This window comes from Phaenicophaeus curvirostris, chromosome 19, assembly GCF_032191515.1.
Source record: "Phaenicophaeus curvirostris isolate KB17595 chromosome 19, BPBGC_Pcur_1.0, whole genome shotgun sequence".
Taxonomy (NCBI): domain Eukaryota; kingdom Metazoa; phylum Chordata; class Aves; order Cuculiformes; family Cuculidae; genus Phaenicophaeus; species Phaenicophaeus curvirostris.
In genome coordinates, this window is record NC_091410.1 from 11,903,321 (window position 1) to 11,926,794 (window position 23,474).

The window sequence follows — 23,474 nt, forward strand, 5'->3', positions numbered from 1 at the left end:
CAAGCTGCTGAGGCAGAAAGTACAGATGCATCCTTCTTATTCATTCCCAAGTCACACTCAAGTTCCCAGAGTCTGATAACTCAAACGTGGCACTGGCCAGGCAACACAAACCCCCTTGCTGTAGCCAGCTTTAAGGACAAAACAGCTCTCATTTTCTTTCCAGCCTTTACGTGAGCAGAAGTGGCTTTTGTACTCACGCACACTTCAGGACAAGTAACATCTGTTGCGATAACAGTTGACATTGGTTCTCAAGAGAAAAACCACACAGAAACAGTGGTTCACTTTTTTTTTAATCAGAGATTGTTACAAAGTGAGAGAGACACATTACAGACGTGTATATGTGGAATGATCCATTCCCGAAGCACAGTTCACAGAGTTCCCTACGATGCAAGCAGTGTTAGCTCCGTATTTTCTTTGAACCTTCTTTGTAAACTGAATGCTATAAAATTAAGCTAGTTACTGTTACTATGATTTGCATGCATTAAAGTGATGCACATACTTACCAGTCTCTCACTTTCTCGAATGAAATTCAACATCAATATTTTGCCACCTGTCCTTTGAAAAAAGATGAAAGATCTCATCCCTTTCATACGACTTACACAAAAGTAGTATCAAGTTACAGAAAAAAGCTTCAGGACACACAGACTTCTGTGGCTGTACGGCCACTGGCACAGGATGATCGTGTGCTTTAGGTACTTTCATAAGATTAAAACCAGTCCGGAGTCTGCATTTGCCAGTGACCAGAATTCCTGAAAGGCTGATTTGGAGTCATTAAGCAGAATTCTAAAGAAAATGGTATGAAATAACTCACTGTTCCATATACAGGGTATCAGAACTGGGAAGGAAGACTTCTGAGCTACATTACACTGGATGGCTGCTGTAACGGTGTATCAGAAGTCAAGCTACAGCTTAAGACTCACCTGGTTACGAAAGCTCAAATTCCTAGTATTCTTTTGGTCCGATCTCAAAAGAAAATAAACTTAACTCTACCAAAAAGTACTGTAATTAATTGCCATTAGAAGTTTCACAAAGAGATGCTGTTCTACCAGAGTTCATATTAGGATCCACCCTGGACTAATACACTCTCGTTGACAAGACACTAGAGAACATCACTGCCCTTTAGTTATCCCCACTGATTGCCAAACCGGTGCGTAAGTCGTGGGGGCAGCACCCAACCGCTGTCTAAGCTGAGACTTCCCAAAGCAGCCAAAAGCAATCAGTTACTCACGGGGACTTATTACCAAGCATGGCATTCAGCATCAAACAGGGCCGACCACAGAAGTTGGAAAAAGATGCATACATTCTGTTAATGCAACAACAGCCTCACATTAAGGTATCTCTATTATTCGAGGACATCTGCCATTAAGATTTAAGAAAAATGGGTAAAGGCAAGTTATAATTTTTATTATACCACTTTCCTTTTTTTTTAATTTTTGACTAAGGAGAGACACCTAAACAACATGATTCAAAAATCTGCACATAGTTTGTTTTGCAGACAAAGCAATTTAGTGTGAGCGACTGAGAACAGATGCCAGGAGATGGGCTTCATGTATTAAACTACTGTAAAACCCTTTGAACTTCCTGTTTTGGTATGATGAATTCTGCTGTGTCACGCAAGATGTCAACATTCTAAAATTAGCAATATTGCTGCCAAGTGTCAAGCCACTCACGGAAGCACCTCAGACCCTGCAGATGAGCTGGCCAAACTGATCGGTCTGCTCAGCTCCCACAGTAGGGGATGATCTTTTCCATACCTAGTTTCTACAGAATTACCCACCACTGATGTCAACCCCCCCACCCAAGTTTCACTGTGTGATAATACGCCATTGAGCAGTGGGTTAAAGCAGAGTTTTACAGCTCATCCAGCTGTGAAACTATGCTCTGGGCTACAAAAAGCTTAAATAAAATAAATGTATGCATCTATTCTGGAGACGATTGCATCTTTCATCCAATCAAAAGAATCTTTCCTATTTTTGTCTGAAAAGTGTTCTGTAAAATAAAAACAAAATGCCAAAATTTCTGGGACTGTGGAACAGAAGAAAAAAGAATAGAGGCAGAGCAGTAACCCTGAAGTAAGATAAAACAGCTGGGCAAACCCACATTTGTAAGCAGCCTCTGAAGTGCAGAAATGTGCTAACAAAAAAAACCAAACCAAACAAAAACAGAACAAGAAGCTCCTTGATTACAGGCCTAACAAAGTAAAATCTGTTGGTAGGAGACAGTTATTAGCAACAGCTGAAGAAAACCAAAGAAAGATTACATTACTGCTACAGAGTTGAAAAAGAAAAAAAAGGCTTATTCCCCAACACGGCAAACACTGTATCCTTTAATCGGTTTGCTGATCAACAGCCTCTCTTATAAAACAGGCACATTACTGAAGGGGAGACCGTGACTTTGTATCTTTATGTTTTTCAGTAACACCTATGGCTATTTGTTATGGTTCCGAATTCAGTTTTCCTTAGAAGCACATGCAGACATCGCCTATCTGCAAGTGCTGTTGAAACCGTTACTGATCTTCAAAAAATACTACATGTTCACTCACTACTGAGAACAGTAGTACATAACAGATACATTCACATTTCAGAGACCAAAATTCCCCTCATGAATTTAAGTGGTATCATTTGAACAAATTATTTCACAAAAGGAACATCAGGTACTTACAGATTAAACTAACCTGTACTGGCAGTGCTGTGGAATTTTTCTTCTCTACCAGTAAGTAGCAAATGCTGAAATTCTGCTGCTAGTTAACAGAAACACAAATTGTATTAAACCAAGGAGTTTAACCCATAATTTAGTTTTTCATTAAAAAAGCTGCCAAACTTCAATTACTACAATTTGTTGCTTAATAAAAAGCATATGAAGTAAAGGCAACTATAAAACTACTTTCAATTTGCCCTTAGTTTTCTGTTATTTTTCAATCAGAAGCCAGAAATTTAACAAAGTAATCCTGTTGCCTATCACAAACAAAGGAAATTACAATACTTACATTGCCAGGTTCCTTCATTAAACAGTCTCATAAAGTGTGTTTTCTTATTCTAGACTTAATAAATGAAGAGCAAGATGTATTTTCTTCCACAAAAATTTACGTGAAAGAACCTAAAGAATTCTCTGCAAGTAACATATATGCAAGTAACTCCATTAAAAAAAAAAAAGAAAGAAAAGTGCTCTGCATGACATCTTTATTTCAAAGCCTTGCAAAACTTTCTCAGTTGGGAGAAAGTGAAATAGCTGCTGTTGGTTCTATAGCATTAATTTCTGCTAATTTGAAGCTGCTGTTAGCGAAAATAATTTACACATTTTAGCTGCTAAGGGCAGAAGTTGAAATTCTACATGCGCACACTCCCCCTTTCCGAACAGCACGTGGGAACACGGTTAAGATTTAGACAAAATTTAAGAAATAAAATTTGAGCTGTCAGAAGCCCGAATCTGGTGTAAGGCAGTTAGCCAGAGCAATATGGTTTAACTGCTAAAAAGATAATTTTTAAGGAAGTTTTCAAGCTCTCAAAGTTGCCTGTTCATTTGTTTTCAGTTAGGATGATACAGGCATTACAATTCAACTTTTTTTCTCTAAACTTTTTAACTTCTTTAAAGCCTTGAGAAAGAAAAACATTAAGAGAAGTTTAAGAGAATGTTTATGGAGAAGTTAAATAAATGGGTGTCACTAAAACAGCAGCAGTGCTAACTGTTCCTACTGCAAGAAAACCCACAAAAATACAAGTTAGTCTAAACTTGCTCAGGAGGTGCAAGAGCCTCCCTGTTCTCACCAGCAATCAGCGTGTATACCAGCCCTCAGACGGTTCATAAGGATGCCAGGAAAAAGAAGACTAAGGACAACATCCTGGATCCTGTGGTTCAAGACAGGATACGGCTATCTGCAAGAGCAGCAAACTAATGTGCCTGGCTCCCTCAAACAGACCTTCCCAAGACAGAAGGGAAAATGCATTCACAATACAACAGAACCTACAAGCACCGTAGTCAAACTGCATCTTCAGTGGAGCCTTACTGCAACTCTGCGCTCTGTCAGTGGGATGACAGCAGAAAGCTGCTGTTTGCAGACTGTAAGAGAATTCTGCTTTTTCAGCGCTTTAAAAAAAATGTTAAATCCACTACACTGAAGAATCACTTCAGTTGAAAAGCTCCCTCAAAGCTTTTCTTTAGACTAGTGTCCAGCTATCCCAACTACTACAGGAAAATATAGTAGTCACTGCATTTTTATAGAACCCAGTCACTACCATTACTTAACTGGCCTGATTACTTTGACTGCAAGTATACACACTTTCTAAAAAAATTCTGGAGGTAGCCTTTTCCCCAAAGTATTTAAGGGCTACAATATTTGTTAGACAATGCACAGAAGACATTATGAACTCACCACACCTTTATAAATCAAGCTAAAACCTCGTGCGTGCTATGTACTTAATTTGCCACGTCTCCCATAAACTTGTCTTGTTAAAATCAGTTGGTGCAAATACACTCAAACTAGCAGAACATCAGCAATTCTTCCCTTTTAAAAAGGTCAAGTACCTCTACTTAAGCTTAAAAAACCCTCAAATCCCAAGACCAACTTCATTTAATATCTATACAAGACAAGTCACTAAAATACTATCATCATTAGAAACATTGCACAGACAGTGAGGTGTATAACTGTGATACAGAATGCTGCAATACTGGAGTGTCAGTAAACACTTCCATCCATCAAAATAGAAGAAATCTTGCTTACAATGTCATTTTTTTTTTAAACTATCCCCCTTAGATCCACACAAGGAGGAAAATGTCAGTAACATCACCTGACAAGAAGAGCAAACTATGAACCATTTGCACTAGGTAAGAATTTTAGAAGTTCTGAAGAGGTGACAGGTCAGCTTGAGGAGATACTCCAAGCAAAAAGCAAAGAGCCATTATGCCTTACGACCAGAAAGACAGCAGCACTTGCACATGTATCCACCAGGACAAAACACAAAGCTAACAGAAAATGCACATTACTTGCTGCACAAGTGTAAGGACAAAGATCTGTAAGTGTAAGGACCACAGATCAGATTGACACAAACACAATCTGCTAAAGCTACCAACTCCCCAAGAGTGAACAGAACAAATTTGTCCAGTCCAGTCCTTTAGAGACTTACAGAAAGGACAGGGATGTAAAAGATGGAAGTGAAGGATATGTGAACCTCCCATCAGAAGTTACAAACAGTATTTGCAGTGTAGAAGGAAAACCTGAAGCCAAGCCCTTTAATTCATACAGTAACACCCCATGGAATTGTCTTAATGTCAAACGCATTTTTCAGAAGCAGGCAGTGGAATTGTCTAAAAGCAGATTCAAGAAAAAAAATCTATAGTGATGTGGGGTTGAGAAATGCTCTTTTGCTCACAAAACATGCCAAACCACAAATAAATGGTTCATTTGCTCCAAAGTATTAGTATACAGAGCTTAAACAAAGACACAATGAAAACAGGAATGGCATTTTGGTGACATTTTATCCATGAACACATCAAACCTAGTTATCTGCAACAAAAACAGATCAAAGCAATTTCTCCAAATCCAAGAACTTTTAGCTTTTGCCAAGATATCAATTTGTAAGATCTAATCCAAGTGTGGATCTAAGTAGGACTCTCCACTGGCCACCAGACTGCACATGTATGTGAATTTAGCTTTGTGTGCTCGAACAAGCTGAATACAACACAGTTCAGTATTGGGTATTTGAAGCTTGCCTCTTAAACATTTTGAGTCTCTAAGAGATTCAGATACTTAAAGCAAGAAGTCCAAGACATACTGCATATTACTTTTGGTTAACGGTTTCCTTAGACATTCTAGGGAACTAAGAGCCAAGGAAAGTGCTCCTACAGACTAACAGTGTGAAACAAATGCTAGCTGCAGTACTTATCTTGAATTTGTGTTCTCATCTTCACTGTTATCAAGCGCAGCACCACAATAAGAATTAGAAAAGCAATGCCATGCTCAATAATAATTTTGCAACAGTTAACAGGACACGTCAATTCTCCATCCAGACTAGATGACTTGGAGGGTCTTCTACATGAAAAATGCAAAGGGCAGAGTACAAACAAAGAGGAGTACAACAGGAACATGAAATCCACTCTTGTGATTCTTGTTAAGAATTACAACTCTATCCTTTATTTAAAATTAATGGAAATCACACTGAGGGAGTCTTTATTTAGTCTTCAGAAAATGCCACACTGTCTATACTTGTAAAAAACATCACATATTTTAAGTTGTAAAACCTGACCCCAGCATTTGTTAATTTTCTATTTCACTGCTGAAAGGCTGCAAGACCCCTCTGGACAAAGCCTTATCTTCTGAAGTGGTCTTAGAGCAACCTCAAGTATTCAAAGCCAAGATCTGCAACACAGTTAGCAGCAACAATAAAGCCAAGTTCTCCTCGCGAAGGGTAGAATGTTTTTACTACTCAGTGTATGAAAGGAGCTTCAGATCAGCAAATACTCAAGCAAATACCGAAGATGCAACAGAACACCACTAGGTTTCAAAAACGTGCTACAACTTTCAGTACTGTTGCAACAGACAATATTCTGTCAACTCTGGCATTATTTGAGAGGCTGACCAAAAGGTTTTCCCTGAAACCTCAAAACAAAAGATGTGCAGCTTCAATTTCTTATTCTTCTATTCTACCTTAGCAACTTGAATCTCTGTTTCTTCACAGGGCTCTACATTAATATTTGTTGTGGTTCAGCTCACGTATGCAGCATATTAACATCTTAACCTCCTCCAAAGAAACTGCGTCCTGTAATTTAGACAATACAATTTTGTGACGAATGTCACTTACTAGTTAAAACCTAAGTATTTTAAGGACTTCAACAGATGCTTTTGACATTTACACGCCACTAATTCAGGGACTACGCAAAGTCACATTACCAAAAAAACCTGAGTACAGCACAAATGCAATGCACAGGGAGATAGGAAGAGAGCAGTGTGGCTAGAGCACCTGAGCAGCCCTGAAGGAAACCTGTTCCCTTAAGAGAAAAGGCACGCAAACATCTTAATACATCTTCCCTCCCCCTAAGACTCTTAAAAACACAACAATAACAAAAAGAAATATTAATATAGAGCCCATCTACCAAAAGAGATTAAAAAACCTAAATTAAAATAAATTTAGGGGCCTTCACCAAACTTGCTGCAAGTTTGGGGACGTAAATATCCAACAGCCATAAAGCTGTGAAAGCCCCCAGAATGAATAAAATAAATCCCACTTGCCTCAGACTGAACAGGGCAACACTGAGACTCTGCCTCAGCCTGTCCTATGGCAGGGCTATAGGAAGAAGAAAAATTTAAATTTTAGAAAAAACATGACCCAATTAAGTGAAAGACATGCATTCAAAGTTAACAAAATTCCAGTGATCAAGCAAACAAAAGAAAATGACTGCTATAGCACCTATTTTGTTTGTTTGCCCCACACAAAACATTTTACAGTTGGTAGCTATTTCTGAATTGGACAGTTTGTTTTGCTTTGTATCTTGATCAATGGAACATAGAAGTCAGTTGTCTTGGGGCATTTTTCCTGTAACTGATAGTATTCACTGTACTAGCTCACAAAAAGTAGAGTTAGAGATACCGTCAGCCACTGAAAGTGTTCACCCTCATCTTAGTAACTTTTATGTAGAAGCTAGACCAGTACAATTATTAAGACATTTACACATTAAGTGCCATTAGTTACCATTTTAGATTGAAGCCCCAGCTCATGGACTGGTACATCAGTGTCTCAATTTAACTGAAGAGTCACAACGCCCTTCTTGCTCTTTATAAAGCTGAAGTAATCTTGATATTTTATTTTTTATCTTGTATGCAGAATTCTTTGATTCCTATGAAGTAACTGCAGGTTATATATTCCATTCAATTTTATCCAAGTTTTAAGAAAGTCAGTCACACAGTTCTATGTAAGGACTGTTCCATACGTTAAAATAACTGCAGAAACCATAGAAGGCAGATGCAGCTGAATGTTTCTAGAAGCTTGTTCATGTTCTCCCATGCATGCACAGAGCAAGGAATAGTTATCTAATGAAATTATTAGATAGACATCCCAGCCTCAAAGTTGTTATCAGCACTGAAAAATCTCAACTGTGGAAAAACAAACGAACCAACCAACCCAGAAGTTCCAGAATTAGTTTTTAGTCCACATAAGCCAGCTAAATTTTCAAGAGTTTATTTAAAACAACCTCTGCCAAAGGCAGAGAGATACTGTAAAGGCACTGTGCAACTGCCATAAAGACTTCTGGAACACCGACCTGGGCTTTTCCAAGGTTCTTTCACGCCCATCTCACCTCTTCTACTCTAAAACTCAACAGGTACGAGATCAGTCTCTCACAATGATGTTGAAAGATACTGATATTGTGAGACCAGAAAATAATATAGAACCTTTTAAACAGGTCCTGGATGCCACAACTTCTAACCACTTTGCTAAACTTATTTTCCCACCTGTGCCTGAACATCTCCTTGCAGCCTGTTTTTTGTATTCAATATTTACATTACATTCCAATTTAAAGACTGATCAAAATCTAGTTGCAAGTTTTAATTTTACTGTAAGATCTGACATGGCAAATTTAGGCAACAACTGAAAAACAAAGCCTCTATGTAATTATACCACTAGAGGCCAGCAACAAATAGAAAAGAAATGTTTTTCTGTAATTATAAAAGCTTCTGCACCTCTTTCCAAGGAGAGATTAACTAAATTAACTAGATTAGCTAAAAAACTGTCTGCACAGCTATGTTGCATTAGGGACTTTACTGGCACAACAACATCGATTAAACTTTGTACTGCAAACCAAGCCTTAGTTTTCATAAAAGCAATTAATACATTCAAAGTAGTTTTCTTTTCAGGAAAATGCACCATAAATCCAACTCTCATTAAGAAGCAGTACCCAAAAAGATGAAGGCAGGGACTGACAGACAACATATGCACTGAAAAACCCGTCTGTTAACAGAAAAGGACACACTGGAGAGTAACCAAAGACAGCCACATCAGAACTCTTGCAGCACAGGAATGACAGGAGCAAGAAAGTATCCATGTGAAAAGTCACGGAAAAAACATTCATCTGCTTGCTGAGGATTATTAGAGTACAGTATGCATTACATGGCAGTGCTTAATTGAGGGATTATCATCCTATTCCTACTAAGGACAGTTTAATCTTAAAATGCATCCAAGTTCTAAGCCTACGTAGTATATAGCTACAAAATAGTACTATCATTGGAACAATGAAACATTCACTGTTTAAAAGAGAGAAACTAATCAATACAACTTGCAGAATATGCTGAGTTAACAGCATATGTGGTAAGGTTTTCAAGTATTTATCCCAGGAAAAGTACGGGTCTGCAAACAATACACCACCGAGTTACAGAAAGACACCAAAGGGATAAAGTGTTTACTTCGCTAGGGGCAGGAGGGCAAAGCATCCTTAGAGCAGCAATATAATCTGCAGAAAAAAACAGAAGTTCTATAGTTTTCAAAGCAAAAGTTAGGAACCATTTATAATGTATGACTTGTGTGGTATTACAAAAAGTATGAATGTAACACTAAAAATCTCTTCTAGTGTTTTCTAATTATCATTTATAGAGAAACAGAAGAAAAATCAGAGTATAAGAGCACTGCCTAAGCAAAACAGTTTTATCTGTTAGACTTATGTTTTAAGCAAGATAAAGAGCTAACAAAAGATCTGACATCAATGCCCACTCAGCACATTCACAAGCCAAATACTGCATATCTGACAGGTGATCAGCAGATACTGGTGATCAGAGAGAACTGCTTCTCAACAGAGGCTTGGAGTTATGGTCTTAAAACTGCTAAACACTTCAGAAAAAGTGCTTGATAATTCTTAATGGTTAAACTAAGGCCATTCAGCTGCAATTTGAGTGTACTAGGTGATCTAGTGCTTTTAAAAGCCATTCTATGGCCCCAAGTTTGAAGCTGACAATGTAGTATTTTAGCTGTACTGCATTTCTGGACTCTAAAGATACAGTAGAGAATAAAGGCATGTTAAGTGCAGCTAAAATATCCTAAACTTTCAAGAAAGAGCCAAAATGCCCAGTACTACAATTAAGTGAAAAAATCCTTCACCATCCTCAAAGACACCTCTGGAAGAAACAATCAAAAATGCTGATAATCCTTCAAACTTACCCTAAAAGAAGAAATATCCCCATAAATTAAATTGCACAGATAAGGCTTGAGGCTGGAACATGTATTTAAAGTTGACCTGCAAACGAAAAATTCACCACTCCTGGTTTTTTTTCTTTTTTTTCCCCATTATGAAGAGACCAGGGAAGCTCTCACGTCCTCCCTTCCCTCTACATTTTCATTCTCATCAGAAATACAGCACACTAACACAGTAAAGTCAGACATTCAGAGAATTCTGGCCTTTACAGCAAGCTATCGCTCTACTCTTGTAAGCAGACAAATGACTAATTCATATGGGAAGACTTCTCTTTGGTAACTGTAATCAGGAGAACCAATAAAAAGGTCTTACTCTAGACATTTTAAACATCTTAAGAAACTCAGCCAACATCTCATCACAGCACACAACGGACGGTTCACCTTTTAGAATCTATTCAGATCTGAAATTCTGAGAGTTTAAAGTAAAAATGCAGCATGTAACATACCCCTCTTGCCCCTCTCTTTTACACTGAGTAGGTCAAGCTTCTTTTTCTCTTTTGCAGGTCAACTTCAATACAACATCAAATGGAAGTCACTCACCCATGTGACATGCACCTAAGCTTCTAGAAATCTTGATCTAAAAAGCTCCGGAAATTCATATGCATTTGCACATTAAAAAGCATCAGTTGAAGAATTAACTAACAGGACACATCTGGCACTCGGATGCATCTTAGACCAATCACTTCTACATCCTAGAAGTAAGTGCCAGGACTAGAAATCATTTAAAATTTATTGAGGACAAGAAAGCACAAGTAAACATACATATGCATTAAGAGAAGTTACAACCACGAGTAAAGATGTGCCTCCTGCAGCCTCATTTTTGAGCAGTCGGTTAATAAGTGTACAGGTCTTTGTCTACTCAGACGTGCAGCTAAGGAGAGACTTAATTTAGAACTGGGATATTGGATTTTACTGAATCAGCACCAATAACTGTGTTCATTACACCAATAGCTACCATGGCATGCATCTGTACAAACCTTTCGGGCAGTTGTCCACAGCTGGTCATGAATAAAAAGGCATATAAATTTTTCTCTTCTTTTATTACAATGAAGTTTATAACAGTACAGAAAAGTCACACGACCTTAGTGGGTCAGTTTGCTTAAACCCTGCAACAGGAGGAACTCTAAATACATTAAATACTGTTACAAGCTCGGACTTAAATGTACAAGTAGTTGGGAACAGTTACAGCCCTCACCAAACTATGTTGGGGACATGAAGTCCAACAGCACTTGAAGTGCTGTGAAGGCATCATTTCACAAATAGCAACGTAATGTTACAGAACTTGCCTTTAAGGTGGTATGTTCATGTAATTCCAGCGCCTTCACAATTTAACGAACCATATTTACTATACTTCACTTCTAAAAACCTAGATGAAACATGAAAAAGAAGCCATACAGTATAAATTGCAACATCAGGAAAAGTTCCTGTTATTATTCCAAATAATTTTTCCCATGTAAAATAAGAATGTCCAATAGCTCCTTGCATGTGGGAAGATACTTATTTTTTTTAAAGTCACAATGAAGCTTTAATTGACGGAAGCTCGGCTATATTAACAGCACAAGATGAGAAAAGGTTTAATCTCCAAACCTATTAGAGCGCGTGTAGTAGCATCAGTAGCGGCCACCTTGCGACATGACAGGAGGTCTCATTCCCATCGGAGGACGAGGAGGTCCGCTCTGGTAAGGGGGCACCATTGGAGGTCCCTGACCGTATGGAGGCATTGCTCCAGGAAGATATCCTGGCATGCCCTGGTGATGAGCACCGTACTGACCTATAAACAGAACATTCAAGATGCAAAGATTTGGTTTTTTGGGTTTTTTTTTTAAATGGGTAGAAGTTGCATTTTGTGAAAAGCTTCTACCCTTCCTCCCCATCTATGCCACTTCAAGTTTCAAAAAAAATTTTATTATGAAGACAATTCCTTTCAAGAACAGAGAACTGGAAAACTTATGATTACCATGAGGCGGCATGGGAGGTCTCATTCCTTGTTGTTGTGGAGGAATTCCTGGCTGTGGTGGCATCATACCTCCAATTGGTCCAACTGGTGGATTACCCAAGGCAGCTTGTCCCGGTCGAGGAAGATTACGCTGATATTTAGGCAACTGTGCCCTTCTCTCTTCCTAAAACCAGGAACAGACAACCATAGCACATAGTAAGAATAAAACTCACCAAGAGCAAAGTAAATAAAAGCATAATGAAGTAGATTACAGGTACTAAACTATTTCAACTCCACTACTGTAATAATATTACACAGCAGCATTTGGATTTTCCCCTCCTCTTCCTTCTAAGTTACAGTATTAACACTGGCCCATCTGGCATTTTGCATCCGACATGTTCTCCTCCCCCTTCCTCATCTAAGGACAGTCTTGCCCTCATAACAAGCTGAGACAAAAAAAAAGCCAAACACAACTCAAAGGTACCTGAACTGAAATTAAGGTTTATTTGTTTTATCTATAACTCTCATATCTGACTGCTGTAGAAACACCAAGCCCACTTCAATCCGTGAAGCCGTTTGCCCTACACCTATTAGTTACAGCTATTTAACTTCAACCTTCAGCCACACACAGAAAGAGTCTAAATTATGTTTTGGGTTGAGTACTGTCCTATCAACAAAAAAAACAAGGCTTAGACCTACAGCAGGATCACTGCAATCTGCCAGTCACGACTTTGCAAACCAAGAAGACTGCTCAATGCATGGTTCCATTCCATTAGCTCAGCACAGTTCACGCTCTCATCATTATATGCATCGCAGAGCACAGAAGAAATTCTACTTAATCAGCCATAATTTAATTGCATTTTTCAGTCAGACAATTAAAATGTTACAACTTACCAGTGATATATCCTCATCTGGATGGATCAACTTACTGGTTGCACTGGTGGTTGTGAGGGTAGCAGGCTTACTTGTTATAGAAGTAGCTGGTTTAGCTGCAGTACTGTTTGTTGTGCTAGTGGTTGAAGCTGTTGACTGTGTGTAAGCAGGGAATGTTGGTTTTGGGGGTTCTGTTGTTGTTGCAGGTGTAGAATTAAGAGGTTTGAAATCAGTACCAACCGGACCTGGAACAGCTGCTGCAGCCTGTGAAACAGAGAAAGCAATATTTACTTCTCAAAGCATAAGAAACCTTCACTGTCTGTTAGACCTCTGAAACCTTCCAGTGAGATACATAATTAAAACAAGCTTGATAAAAGTAAACTTCAGGCTTATTGCATACCAGAGCAACTGAAAACAAGACAAAATAAAACCCAGGATATACACATACACACACACACACACACAGAGGAAAGTCTAAAATTTGCAGGTCAAAAGCCACAACTAGAAAAAAGGAATAACAACAACAAAAAACACCCCACTATCAAAATTTTTATCTCAAATACCGAGTTTGGTATATGTCTAAATCTTTCCTAAATTTATTAATAACCTAGAAGTGTAAACTCATTGTTCTCTCACTAAATTATTAGCATACTTCAGCAACCATTAGAGTACAGCTCAAAGTGTTAGTATTCATTAAAATTAGGCATTTAAGAAACGTTTTAATTTAAGAAAGCTCGATTGTGTCAGGGTTTTTGTTTTAAGCGTTCTCTCTATAAAAACAATGCAAGATTTTCACAAAGTACTGGCTCTCTATAGATCTTTAATCTCATTTGCGAATAAGAATCAACCGAAGGCAGATAAGAGGTCCACTACAGGTTCCAGTATATCTTTCCTACTTTTTTCTTAAATTAAAACTTAAGAAAAAAAAAAATGAGCACTTAACCAGGATTTCTCTGAAGATGCAGCAATCTCCAAAGCAAGCTTTAGTTATGAGAGAATGCTTTTCTTCCTAGTCACTGTACATTTACAGTCTGAACTTTCCAATTAAAGCAAAACATTTCAATCTTTTGCATATTATGCCAATTACAAATTTCCCTACCATATCAAACAACATAAACTAAAAAGCCTTCACCATGCATCAAGCTAACCACTGCCCACTAAAATGCATTTATCTGCTTTCATGCTTTTTTAACCCTTTAGAACCAGGACGAGACATTTCATTTTCTCATGAAGAACAGGTGAGCACTTTGACATAGTTATTTCTAGTCAGATGCAACTCTCAATCAAGGACTCTGCAGTTTTATCAGCTAAACATAATCAGGAATGTAACCCGAAATTATCTGAAGATGTTTAGTCAATTTTAGATTCTACACAACGGTCCAAAGGGTTAAGTTGCAAAGCAATTTGTTTTAACTGTGACTTCCTGCGTACTTGTGCTGTGCTAGGAAACAGAGCGTTAGAAGATGCTGACAGACTTTCTGAATTGGAGGAAGCTGTACTTGAGCTTGTGACAGGTGTCCCCATCTGTAGCATAAAAGAAAGGAAACAGTGAAAAGTCTCCAAACAAATGGGTGGAAAGTATCCAGATGAAAGGACTTCTTGTGCTAAGTCCTTTTTTATTAAAGGATTGTGATTTTGTAAACCAGAGTCTTCCCTGCAGAAGTCCAAAATGCAAACAGTACACTATGACAGTTTCTGAAACATACTTGAAAGTTAAGTAAAAGCTTCAGGACTTATACACAAGTGCAATAAAAGTGTAGGAGTCACAAGCCACTACTCCCCACCTCCCCCCCAAAACAATTGAACAAATTCTTACTATCCTAACTTACTCCCAAACATTTTAAAATAAAAAACCTCCTAATTCAGGCAATATTTAACTACTTCAACAAGACTACCAAATAAATTAGTCCATCTACAGGCAGATTCCCAATATGAAACAAACAGGAGAGAACAAGTCATGCGAAGATTTATACTTTGGAAATTTTAGGTAAAGTTCCATCCAAGGAGATTCCGGTAGCAGATTAATACACCCCTTCACCCACCTACAGCACCCTTATTAATGACAGACTAAAGAGATTAAAGAAAGAAGTGTTTTGCCTACTCCCTCCTTCCCCCGTGCTTACAGAACTTCTGTCTGGTTTCATGGCTGTTGCAAGACAAACGAAAAAAAAATATTTTAAAATTCACTGAAGCACTACACTGAAGTAAACTTAAGAATCAACACAAGCAAGAAACTTAACCAGTCATTTCTCAGGCCTCCTCAATAATAAAGAATGGACACTGTGACAGTGGCAATTTGAAGAACATAGCAGTAGGTTCCAGGCTATGAGACAACTTACCTGCCCCGCACTCGGGAAGAGTGGTTTAGTAACTGGAGGCTGGGGAGTAGGTGCTGCAGCAGCAGGAGCCGGAGGCCTGTTCAGAATGCCTGGTGCTGTAACAGGCTGCGCTTGTGTCATTGGAGGCATCCCAGGACGGGGCCCAACAGGCGGTGGCATACCTAAAACCACAGAAGCGGGAACGGATTAGGTTGAAGGAAGTAAGAGGAACTCCTTCAGAGGATTCTGTTAAGTGTTCCTCAGAACAAACTTTCCCTTGAGGAAGATGTAATAAAACATGACAAAGGGTAATCCCAGTAGTCACCAATAAAAGTCCAGGTAACCTCAAACATTTAAGAGCAGTGCTCAATGAAGCTGTGTTTTCTACTAGAGCTTTAAGTTCAGCTCTCAATAAACAAATGTAATTAATGCAGTAACTGTTTCCAACACACACTTGTGTTGGCACGTGGGCAATAAGACTCTTACAAAATCCAAAAGATGCAGCCATTATGAACAGTATCAGAATTTTGACCAAAACAGGGATCAATGTTGCTGCAGATCTGTAGTACAGTGCAACAGTAACACAAGGCTAATTTTTGCAGCCTTCCATCACAATACATGCACTTCCTACATGCAGGGCTCTAGGACAGGGTCTGAGATGGGAAGTTAACAGCTCACTTTGGTCTCTATGCAGTGGTTCCACTATCCCAGTGCCTTGATGCCTCCTCCTCCAGTGAGGAATGCAAGCAACCCAGCTATTCTCAAGCCATCACAGCACAGCTCCTGATCAGGTGGAACAATCTCAGAACTTCAGGATGCTTAAATGCTGCACAAGCTTGAGAAACAGCTCTTCACACAGCAGGTTCATTACTTGGGTATTCGTCATTTTCCACCACATTTTAAATCAGCATGATTTTCCACAGATATTAAATAAGGGATGAAGAGAGACTAAACAACACAAAAGCCAGAGGAAGCGCACAGGAAAACTGTTGTATTTTTTACCATTACAATGATACCAAACAAATAATTACTTGCAATTGAAATTCCTAAGTCAATGCCTTCAACTGTGCACAACAGTGGCTTCTGTGGCAATCAATCCACACAAAGCTGGCGGCCTAAGTCTGCACATTCTGTATATACATCCAAATCTATGTGTAAATAAATAAATAAATATAATTTAGCTCTCACCAGTGAATGAGTCTGACACCTCTGACTTACCTGGAGGCATACCAGGCATAAGTGGTGGTATTCCTGGTCCAGGAGGCATCATTCCACCCATTGGCATCATCCTATTAAACAGAAAATGAGCACTGGCATGAACACTCATGATAAACTCTTAAGACAATTGGCACATACCTGTATCAGATAAAAATGTACGGTAAATAATTTCAAGAAGCTCTCAACAGAGGCAATTCAAAACCAGCTGACTCCACAGTTAGAAACGTTTTTCCACAAGAAAAAAAAACAAAGAAAACAAACAAGAAACCCAAGAAAATCCCAAAAAACTTTTAATTTGAACTGCATTTCTTCAAGCTTTCACTTCCACTATTATCAGATTTCCAGAACTGGTGTTCTGCCTGAAACCTGTTTCAGGCCATTAGTTTCAGCCTCTGGAGTTTCAGATAAATATTCCCTGTGCTAAGGATAGAAAACTGGGATTGAATTTTTTTTTTTTTTAAATGAGAAGTCCTTATTACAGCCTATTTTTCCTTCATATAACAGGTTTGATTTAGTATTTTCCCTTGCTACCGATACTTGGGGGGACAAAAAAACCCCAAAAACGACCTTGTCTGTATTTCCTAACAGGAAGGTGGCACTTAATGACTCCTTTATCCTTACCTACCAAACCACACTACAAATTAATATGTATTACCCATCTACACTATACATACAACCTTTTACCTATGCAAATTCCTCCTGCATAGGGCTGCAATTCCATTAAAAAAAAGCTGTCTACAACACCAAGTACTTTTAAACTGGGAAACTATCAATATGATCACTTTATAGTGTAGGTCAACTTTGCTTGAAGTTTCCCAGACACGTGAAGCATGCACTCTGCAAAGCAAATGGCTACCCAGTCCTATTTCCCTTCTCATCTACCATTGCTACAAAAGGAACCAGCAGTGCAGAAGCAGGAATGACTGGGAATACAGTACCATCACCCCTTTCTTGGGCCCATTGTTGGAGAAGGCAAAGTCAGCCTTGCACCCATTTTAAGAACCATCTGTTAGACCCTCTACCAAGAAAGGGCTGGATGCTCAATGCCAGCTCCCACCAGAAAGGTGACTTCCTAATACGCTGCAGGGATAGCACTAGAACTAGTGTCACACTAGAAACAAGGGTGCTTCCTAGCTCCTAGTTCTTTGCTCATTTTAGAAGTATCATCGTGGTAATAAAGCAAAATTTTAGATTAAACTAGATAAAATGTAACACCAACCCTTCCAGCCTAAAATTCCACCAAAATGGAAATGCAGTGAATTTTTGGAAAATTAATTTGTGTCTTTTGGCATATAATGTCTAGATGATATTATAATCACCTCAACTTAAAGAATTTAAGGAGGACTAAGCCTGATGAAATTCTATTCAGTTTCCACCCAGAAAAACTACAGTTTGAGCATCCACAAACCGTTTGACTATGACATAATTTTTAAATTCAAAGACTGTTAAAAGAATATTTACGTCTCAGAAAAGAACACTACTTCACCTCAATGAACTTTAACATTTAGAAGCGAAGTTCCTGCAGTCTCTGCTATAGCGTAAGAGACCTAGCACAAGGAGCTGTACTCTGGTTCAAGAGAGGCTAGAAGTCCCTATGGCTCTATTACATTAATACTTTGTAGAATACATAGAATCATAACGTAGTCTTGTAACATTCATTCAGACAAAGCATAAAAACTTCAGACACTATACAATAACAGAACTAAACATTCTCCCCAAATTCCTAGGCAATATTCAGAGGTTTTCAGTAATACAGTTTCAAGCTTATCAAAAAACATAACATAAAATGGGATAATGAATGTACCTATAATTACATTAATGAGATGCTTACATGTTTCCACCACAAAATGACTGCATGTATTTTCTCTGCTGATGTAATCTGTGAAAATTTATGACAAAATCAAAAATCTAACTGTGATTTTCAAAACACATTGTGATAGGGTATGATGTCAACCCCAAACAAGCATAAAGAAACAACATTGTACTTTTGCCCAAAATACAAGACAAAGTTAAAGCAACCAGCATTTTTTTCCTCTTAGGTCCACGTCTGATAACCAGATGCACATGTGCAATACCCAAAGGAACCGTGGTTCACAGGAGGCTCTAAACCAACACACCAAAACCTAAATCATTATACTACTATTCAATAAAGTTAGGAGAAAAGCAACAGACTTTATACATAAATGCGGAGTTTGGTCATATTTTTAATGTTGGTTTACAGCCATCCAACTTTTTCAGCTAGTCTAAGCATTAAGGTTACAGACTTCACTGGTTCCCATACACACTTTTTCCAATTACCTTTACTTTTTCTGTGACAGTTTAAAATGCACAGTATGAATACATCACATTAAGCCTTTTTGCTACTCACCCAGGTGGCATTCCAGGCATAACTGGAGGCATTCCAGGCATCATAGGTGGAACACCTGCCATTAATGGCGGGATACCTTCGAAGGAAAAGGAATTTTATACAACTCTGACAGCATAGTAACTAACAAGTCTTATCTACTAAATTCAGATTGGATAAGCACTCTACAGGAAGCTCTAAATCACTACTTTTTTAAAATAACATGTTTGCTTACAAACAATGCAATAGAAAAGATAATCTCCAAATAATCTTTTTTTGGGGGAAGGAAAAAAACATGGAGAAACCACTTGCCTGCACCTCACACAACTATTTTGTGACCTGTAACACCCAGTCTAACATCCAGTGTGAGAAAGTGTAGATGGTTATTCCAGCCTGCAAGCAGCAGTTTGTATTTCTCAGCTTTTCAAGAATTAATGTAGAAGACCACCTCACCTGGAGGCATCCCTGGTGCTCCTGGCACAGGGGGCAAACCTGGCTGCGCCATTGGGGGGATGTACCCCTGCTGTGGCTGAACTTGTTGGGGTTGAAATGAAGTTGAAGCTGCAGATTCATCATCTTCATACTCATCAGAATCATCCTGTTGTTTCTTTTTCTGGCTCTCTGCTGAACAGTACACACATATGGTCAAACTGAAGCTAAATTAGAGTCTATGAAATTAACTCTATTGTAGGTATTCTAGTTAGAATGAAAATAATAAAACTCAAATCTTATCAGTGTTTTCAAAATGCACAGAATTATGTGAGCCTACCTATACATACAAATAAAAGAGGGAAGGGATGTGACTGACACTGATGACCCTTAACATAAACAGGGGTCTTTCTTCGTGTCAAACAAACATATACTTAAACAGCAAGGAAATCCAAATCTCTGGGCATCCTCAGGCTCACATCACCCACCTTCCCTCCCTTGTCCTCAAAAATAAAATCACCAGCCCCACACGCATTAGGTAAGAGCTGCAGATGCGCTAGCATGCAGCTGTTTCTGAATAGGAGTTAAAAGAAAACCTCTCTCATCCTTCTAACACGACTGGAAAACATCTACGGCTGCAGTTAAAGAAGGAACTAAACCCAGCCTTTACTCTTCCAAGAAGAGGGACCTGTATCACAAAGCTTAGTATCAGCAAGAGACAGACCAGGGAAATAACAGACAACTTGCTAGATTACACTTTACCCTGAGTTTTTTGTTCAAGTAACCTCCTCCGTTCCTCCATATCTTTTTCTGGAATGCCCTCCATGCCATAGATTTCCAGTTCAATGTCTGTTCTTCCAGGAATAGCATTTGGAACAGCATCTATTGTTTCTTTATGTACCTAAAGAAATATATAAAAAAAATCCTCCTGACCACAGTTCACATCAGGTTCTATGTGCTTTTCAGCCAGTTTCAAGATTCAAAAGGAACATCGTTAACAGGGAGAATCAAACGTTTTCTTGATACATGCTTTCTAATCACTGTTAATTACTACTAGCTTCTAAAACCAGTTTATATAAACTCATCTTCTGAACACCAAGACAGTTTGACTCCTTCATTCCTCCTACTCCTCAAAAAGTGACGGGGGAAGATCTCTACAGCGCACACTCCGTGTGACTGCTGACACGCTAGGACTCCTGCTCTAGCAATGGACCATTGCTGTCCTCTTCTCAGCAGTTTAAGATGCTGGAAGCCCTCAACCACCACCTTAAGGTCACAATTAATTCCTATTCAAGACACAGATAAGAAAAGCTCATATAAGTCTTAAAACTTACCTGCATGCAATGTATCGCCAAACCAGGTCCTGTATACAGTTTCTTATGACATATGTGGCATTTAAAGTGCTTTGCTTTTTGATGCTGTATAAGGATTTTTTCATCATCAAAATCCCTGTTACAATACCTATTGAAGACTGTTAAGGAAACATTTAATCCTGAAAGTGACCCAACACTAAGTTAATTACCAATACTGTGATTTTTTCCCTAAAGGAAAGGAAAAAAAACCAAAACCATAGGAAGTATATCTGAGCATTCCAAGAACAAGTATTTCACAGGTGCCTAAAAGCAAACCGCCTCCTCCTACCATCAAGCATTTCTCTTGTCAGACAAGTACAAAACTAGCGAGATGTGTGCATGCAATCAGAATCATCATTTGATTCAATATTCTTTCACACATGCTCTTCAATTTCTAATTATTTCTAAGTGGACTCAGTTCTTTCATGGCATACAGGCAGATTAAAATAAAGTTCCAGAGGCATTAAAGAAGAAACAGAATTGAAATCCACAAAAGAGAGGTGATGTGAATTATTTCAAAATGCCCGTCCAACAAGTATCAGTAGCTAACGTTTATAGAAGGGAAAAAAGGTTTTAGTTAATAATTTTCCATTTTCAGTCACCAAGCTACCAGTCCCTACGACACTGCACAGTTTACTGTGGTCGTTAAGAAATTCTCTGGTTTTAATCAGAAATATTGTCAATGAACAACTTCCTGAACATTTATGCAACAGAAGAAGCAAACTGTCTCTGCAGGTCAGCATTCATAATCCAACACTCTACACACCTTCCTAAGCAAGGCAAATACACAACTGTTATTTACAGCCATTTCTTGTTAAGCTGCACCCCTCACTTCCACCAAAACTTGAAGTACATTAATGCCTAAAAAAAGCACAGATACCTTCCAACATAAAGCAGTAAAAGATCTCAAACGGCTTATAAATTCCTTTATTAAAGATTTGTAGATCGAGCAAAAACATTTTAGAGAAAAGGTAAATCTGTAATCCTATCACAACCCCCCATAAAAAGCAGACAGTAAAGGAGCAATCAAAAAAAATCTATCAGTATTTCTGGATACTGAGAAACCACATGCGACTGATGGGGCAATCACAAATTTCAAAGGCCTGCTCTCCCCCTCAAAAAAGTTTTCAAGACTCTTTTAACCACGCCTGCCTCACTTCTTTAATAATTGTATTTATTTAATTGTTTTCATCCGTTAACGTCCTTCGCCTGGGGGATAAAGGCCACTCGCCATTCTCCCCCCGATCCCAGCAATCCTGCCAGGCCTGGAGTGCGAGGGCAGGCGGCAGGAGAGGCTGCAGCCTGCGTGGCTTTTGATAGCCTGTTCAGATTCGTATCTATGTACGATAACGACTGCTTAGAGTAACGTGTTCTTTCGCGTTGTTGAGTTGCATAAATGAGAAGAAAGGAACACCGTGTGACGAGAAAGCCAGGACCGCCCTGCTGGAGGAGATCAACCTTGAAGAGAAGACATGTTGCACAACACCACCTCCACCACGCATGCTCAACGGGCCAGGTCGACAAAAAGATACTTGGAAGCGATTCCTGAATCCCACTAGAGACCCCCTAGTAGAAACACCAAGCATAACGCGTGCCATTGTTAACACTAGTTCGAGAAACGGTGCGAATATGTAAAGCCTTTCCGAGAAATAAGACGCACACGCATGTAACTAGAAGATAAAAAGCTCCAGCTTTAGGAGGCGCTGATCCCGCGCACCAGCACTGAATTAAAGAACGCCCGCCCTCTGAACGCCAAGAAGGCTCTCAGGGAGTTTTAGTCCGGTAACGCTTTACACATAAGGCGAAGCGAGGCCTCAGGCGGGGCCCGGGGGGGAGGGCAGAACAGGTCCTTCCCACGCTGAGGAGTACGGAAAGGGCACAGAAGTGAGCAGGAAGGCGAAATGGAACAGAAAAGAAGAAAAAAAGCCCCGTCCCGGCCCAGCGAGGAGCTGGGCGTGGGGGGGACACAAACCCGGACGCAGACCAGGCCGCACCAGGCCGCTCCCCTCCCCCCGCCTCGCCCCACGCAGAAGGATACCAGCACCAAGGCTTCAGCTGCTTCTTCTTCTTACGGCCCATGGCGGCGTCCCCGATCTACAGGGCAAGGAGACGGCCGAGCTCTCCCCTCAGGAGCCGCAACGCCCACACCGACCCCCGCTCGGAGCCCAGCCAGGCGGCCACAAAATGGCCGCCACCTCCCCTCCCGGCGCCACCGCCTCCGCGCTCCCAGCCTGCACCGCGGCGGGAGGGGTTGACCACGTGACTAAGCACCCACGTGACGCGGCGGTGAGGCCGCCATTTTGTGGCGGGGCCCGCGTGCTCCGTTTGCGCCTCGGCGCTGAGCGCCAAGCAGAAACCGCTTTTCGCTAAGGAATCTGGCTGGGCAGGAAGCCTGTGCTGACACAGTAAGCACATGCTATTACAAAGGGTGCAATGATTTTGATTTGAGCTAAAGTTATGGCTCATGGTTGGGCTAGATGATCCTAGAGGCCTTTTCCAACCTAGTGACTCTATGATTCATCCGAGTAGTTGTGTTCCAATTCGCACCCACTTCAACGACCGCGCCCCCTCACGTAAGCCACGCCCCATCCGAGGGCCACGCCCCATACAGCAGCCACGCCCCCACGTAGAGACCGCGCCCCATTATCGATTAGCACACACCCCTCGGCGCCCTCACCCTCCCGCGGGCCCCGCCGGACCACGCCCCCATCCGACAAACCACGCCCTCTTTGATGACGTCACAGCACAATGGTCACACCCCCTTCGCAGACAGCGTATATACACTGACCACGCCCCGTAGACCACGCCCCCTAATTATAACCACGCCCACTAGAC

At 39.9% G+C, this 23,474-nt stretch overlaps 1 protein-coding gene across 11 annotated transcripts; it reads right to left on the bottom strand.

Annotated features, from left to right (window-relative positions):
• Nucleotides 1–1,584: 1,584 nt before the first annotated feature.
• ZNF207 (zinc finger protein 207) lies at nt 1,585–22,850 on the bottom strand. 11 transcript variants are annotated; one of them, XR_011338771.1, is made up of 15 exons: nt 22,678–22,850; nt 20,622–20,748; nt 20,050–20,188; nt 19,312–19,482; nt 18,883–18,958; nt 18,346–18,393; nt 16,515–16,585; nt 15,318–15,478; nt 14,410–14,502; nt 13,000–13,242; nt 12,127–12,289; nt 11,757–11,940; nt 11,456–11,535; nt 7,223–7,277; nt 1,585–2,740 (listed from the first exon to the last, which is right to left on the bottom strand). XR_011338771.1 is itself a non-coding variant. In XM_069872460.1 (13 exons), exons 1-12 carry the CDS (start codon nt 22,716–22,718, stop codon nt 11,780–11,782), a joined length of 1,494 nt encoding a protein of 497 aa, XP_069728561.1. In that variant the 5' UTR covers nt 22,719–22,850; the 3' UTR covers nt 11,191–11,535; nt 11,757–11,779. The 11 variants fall into 11 exon arrangements, 8 of the variants coding, with proteins under 8 accessions (XP_069728561.1, XP_069728562.1, XP_069728560.1 ...); XR_011338770.1 differs by having other exon boundaries at nt 1,585–2,737; nt 11,456–11,940; nt 22,678–22,849; XR_011338769.1 differs by having other exon boundaries at nt 11,456–11,940; nt 22,678–22,849.
• Nucleotides 22,851–23,474: the final 624 nt, after the last annotated feature.

Bases quoted from the DNA above. Each gene is read 5' to 3' on its own strand.
- ZNF207 (XM_069872460.1), bottom strand. From the start codon at position 22,718: ATGGGCCGTAAGAAGAAGAAGCAGCTGAAGCCTTGGTGCTG. The intron at 19,483-20,049 runs GTAAAGTGTAAT...TGTACTGTTCAG, and splicing joins ACTTGAACAAAAAACTCAGG to CAGAGAGCCAGAAAAAGAAA. The intron at 18,394-18,882 runs GTGAGTAGCAAA...AAATTTTCACAG, and splicing joins ATGCCTGGAATGCCACCTGG to ATTACATCAGCAGAGAAAAT.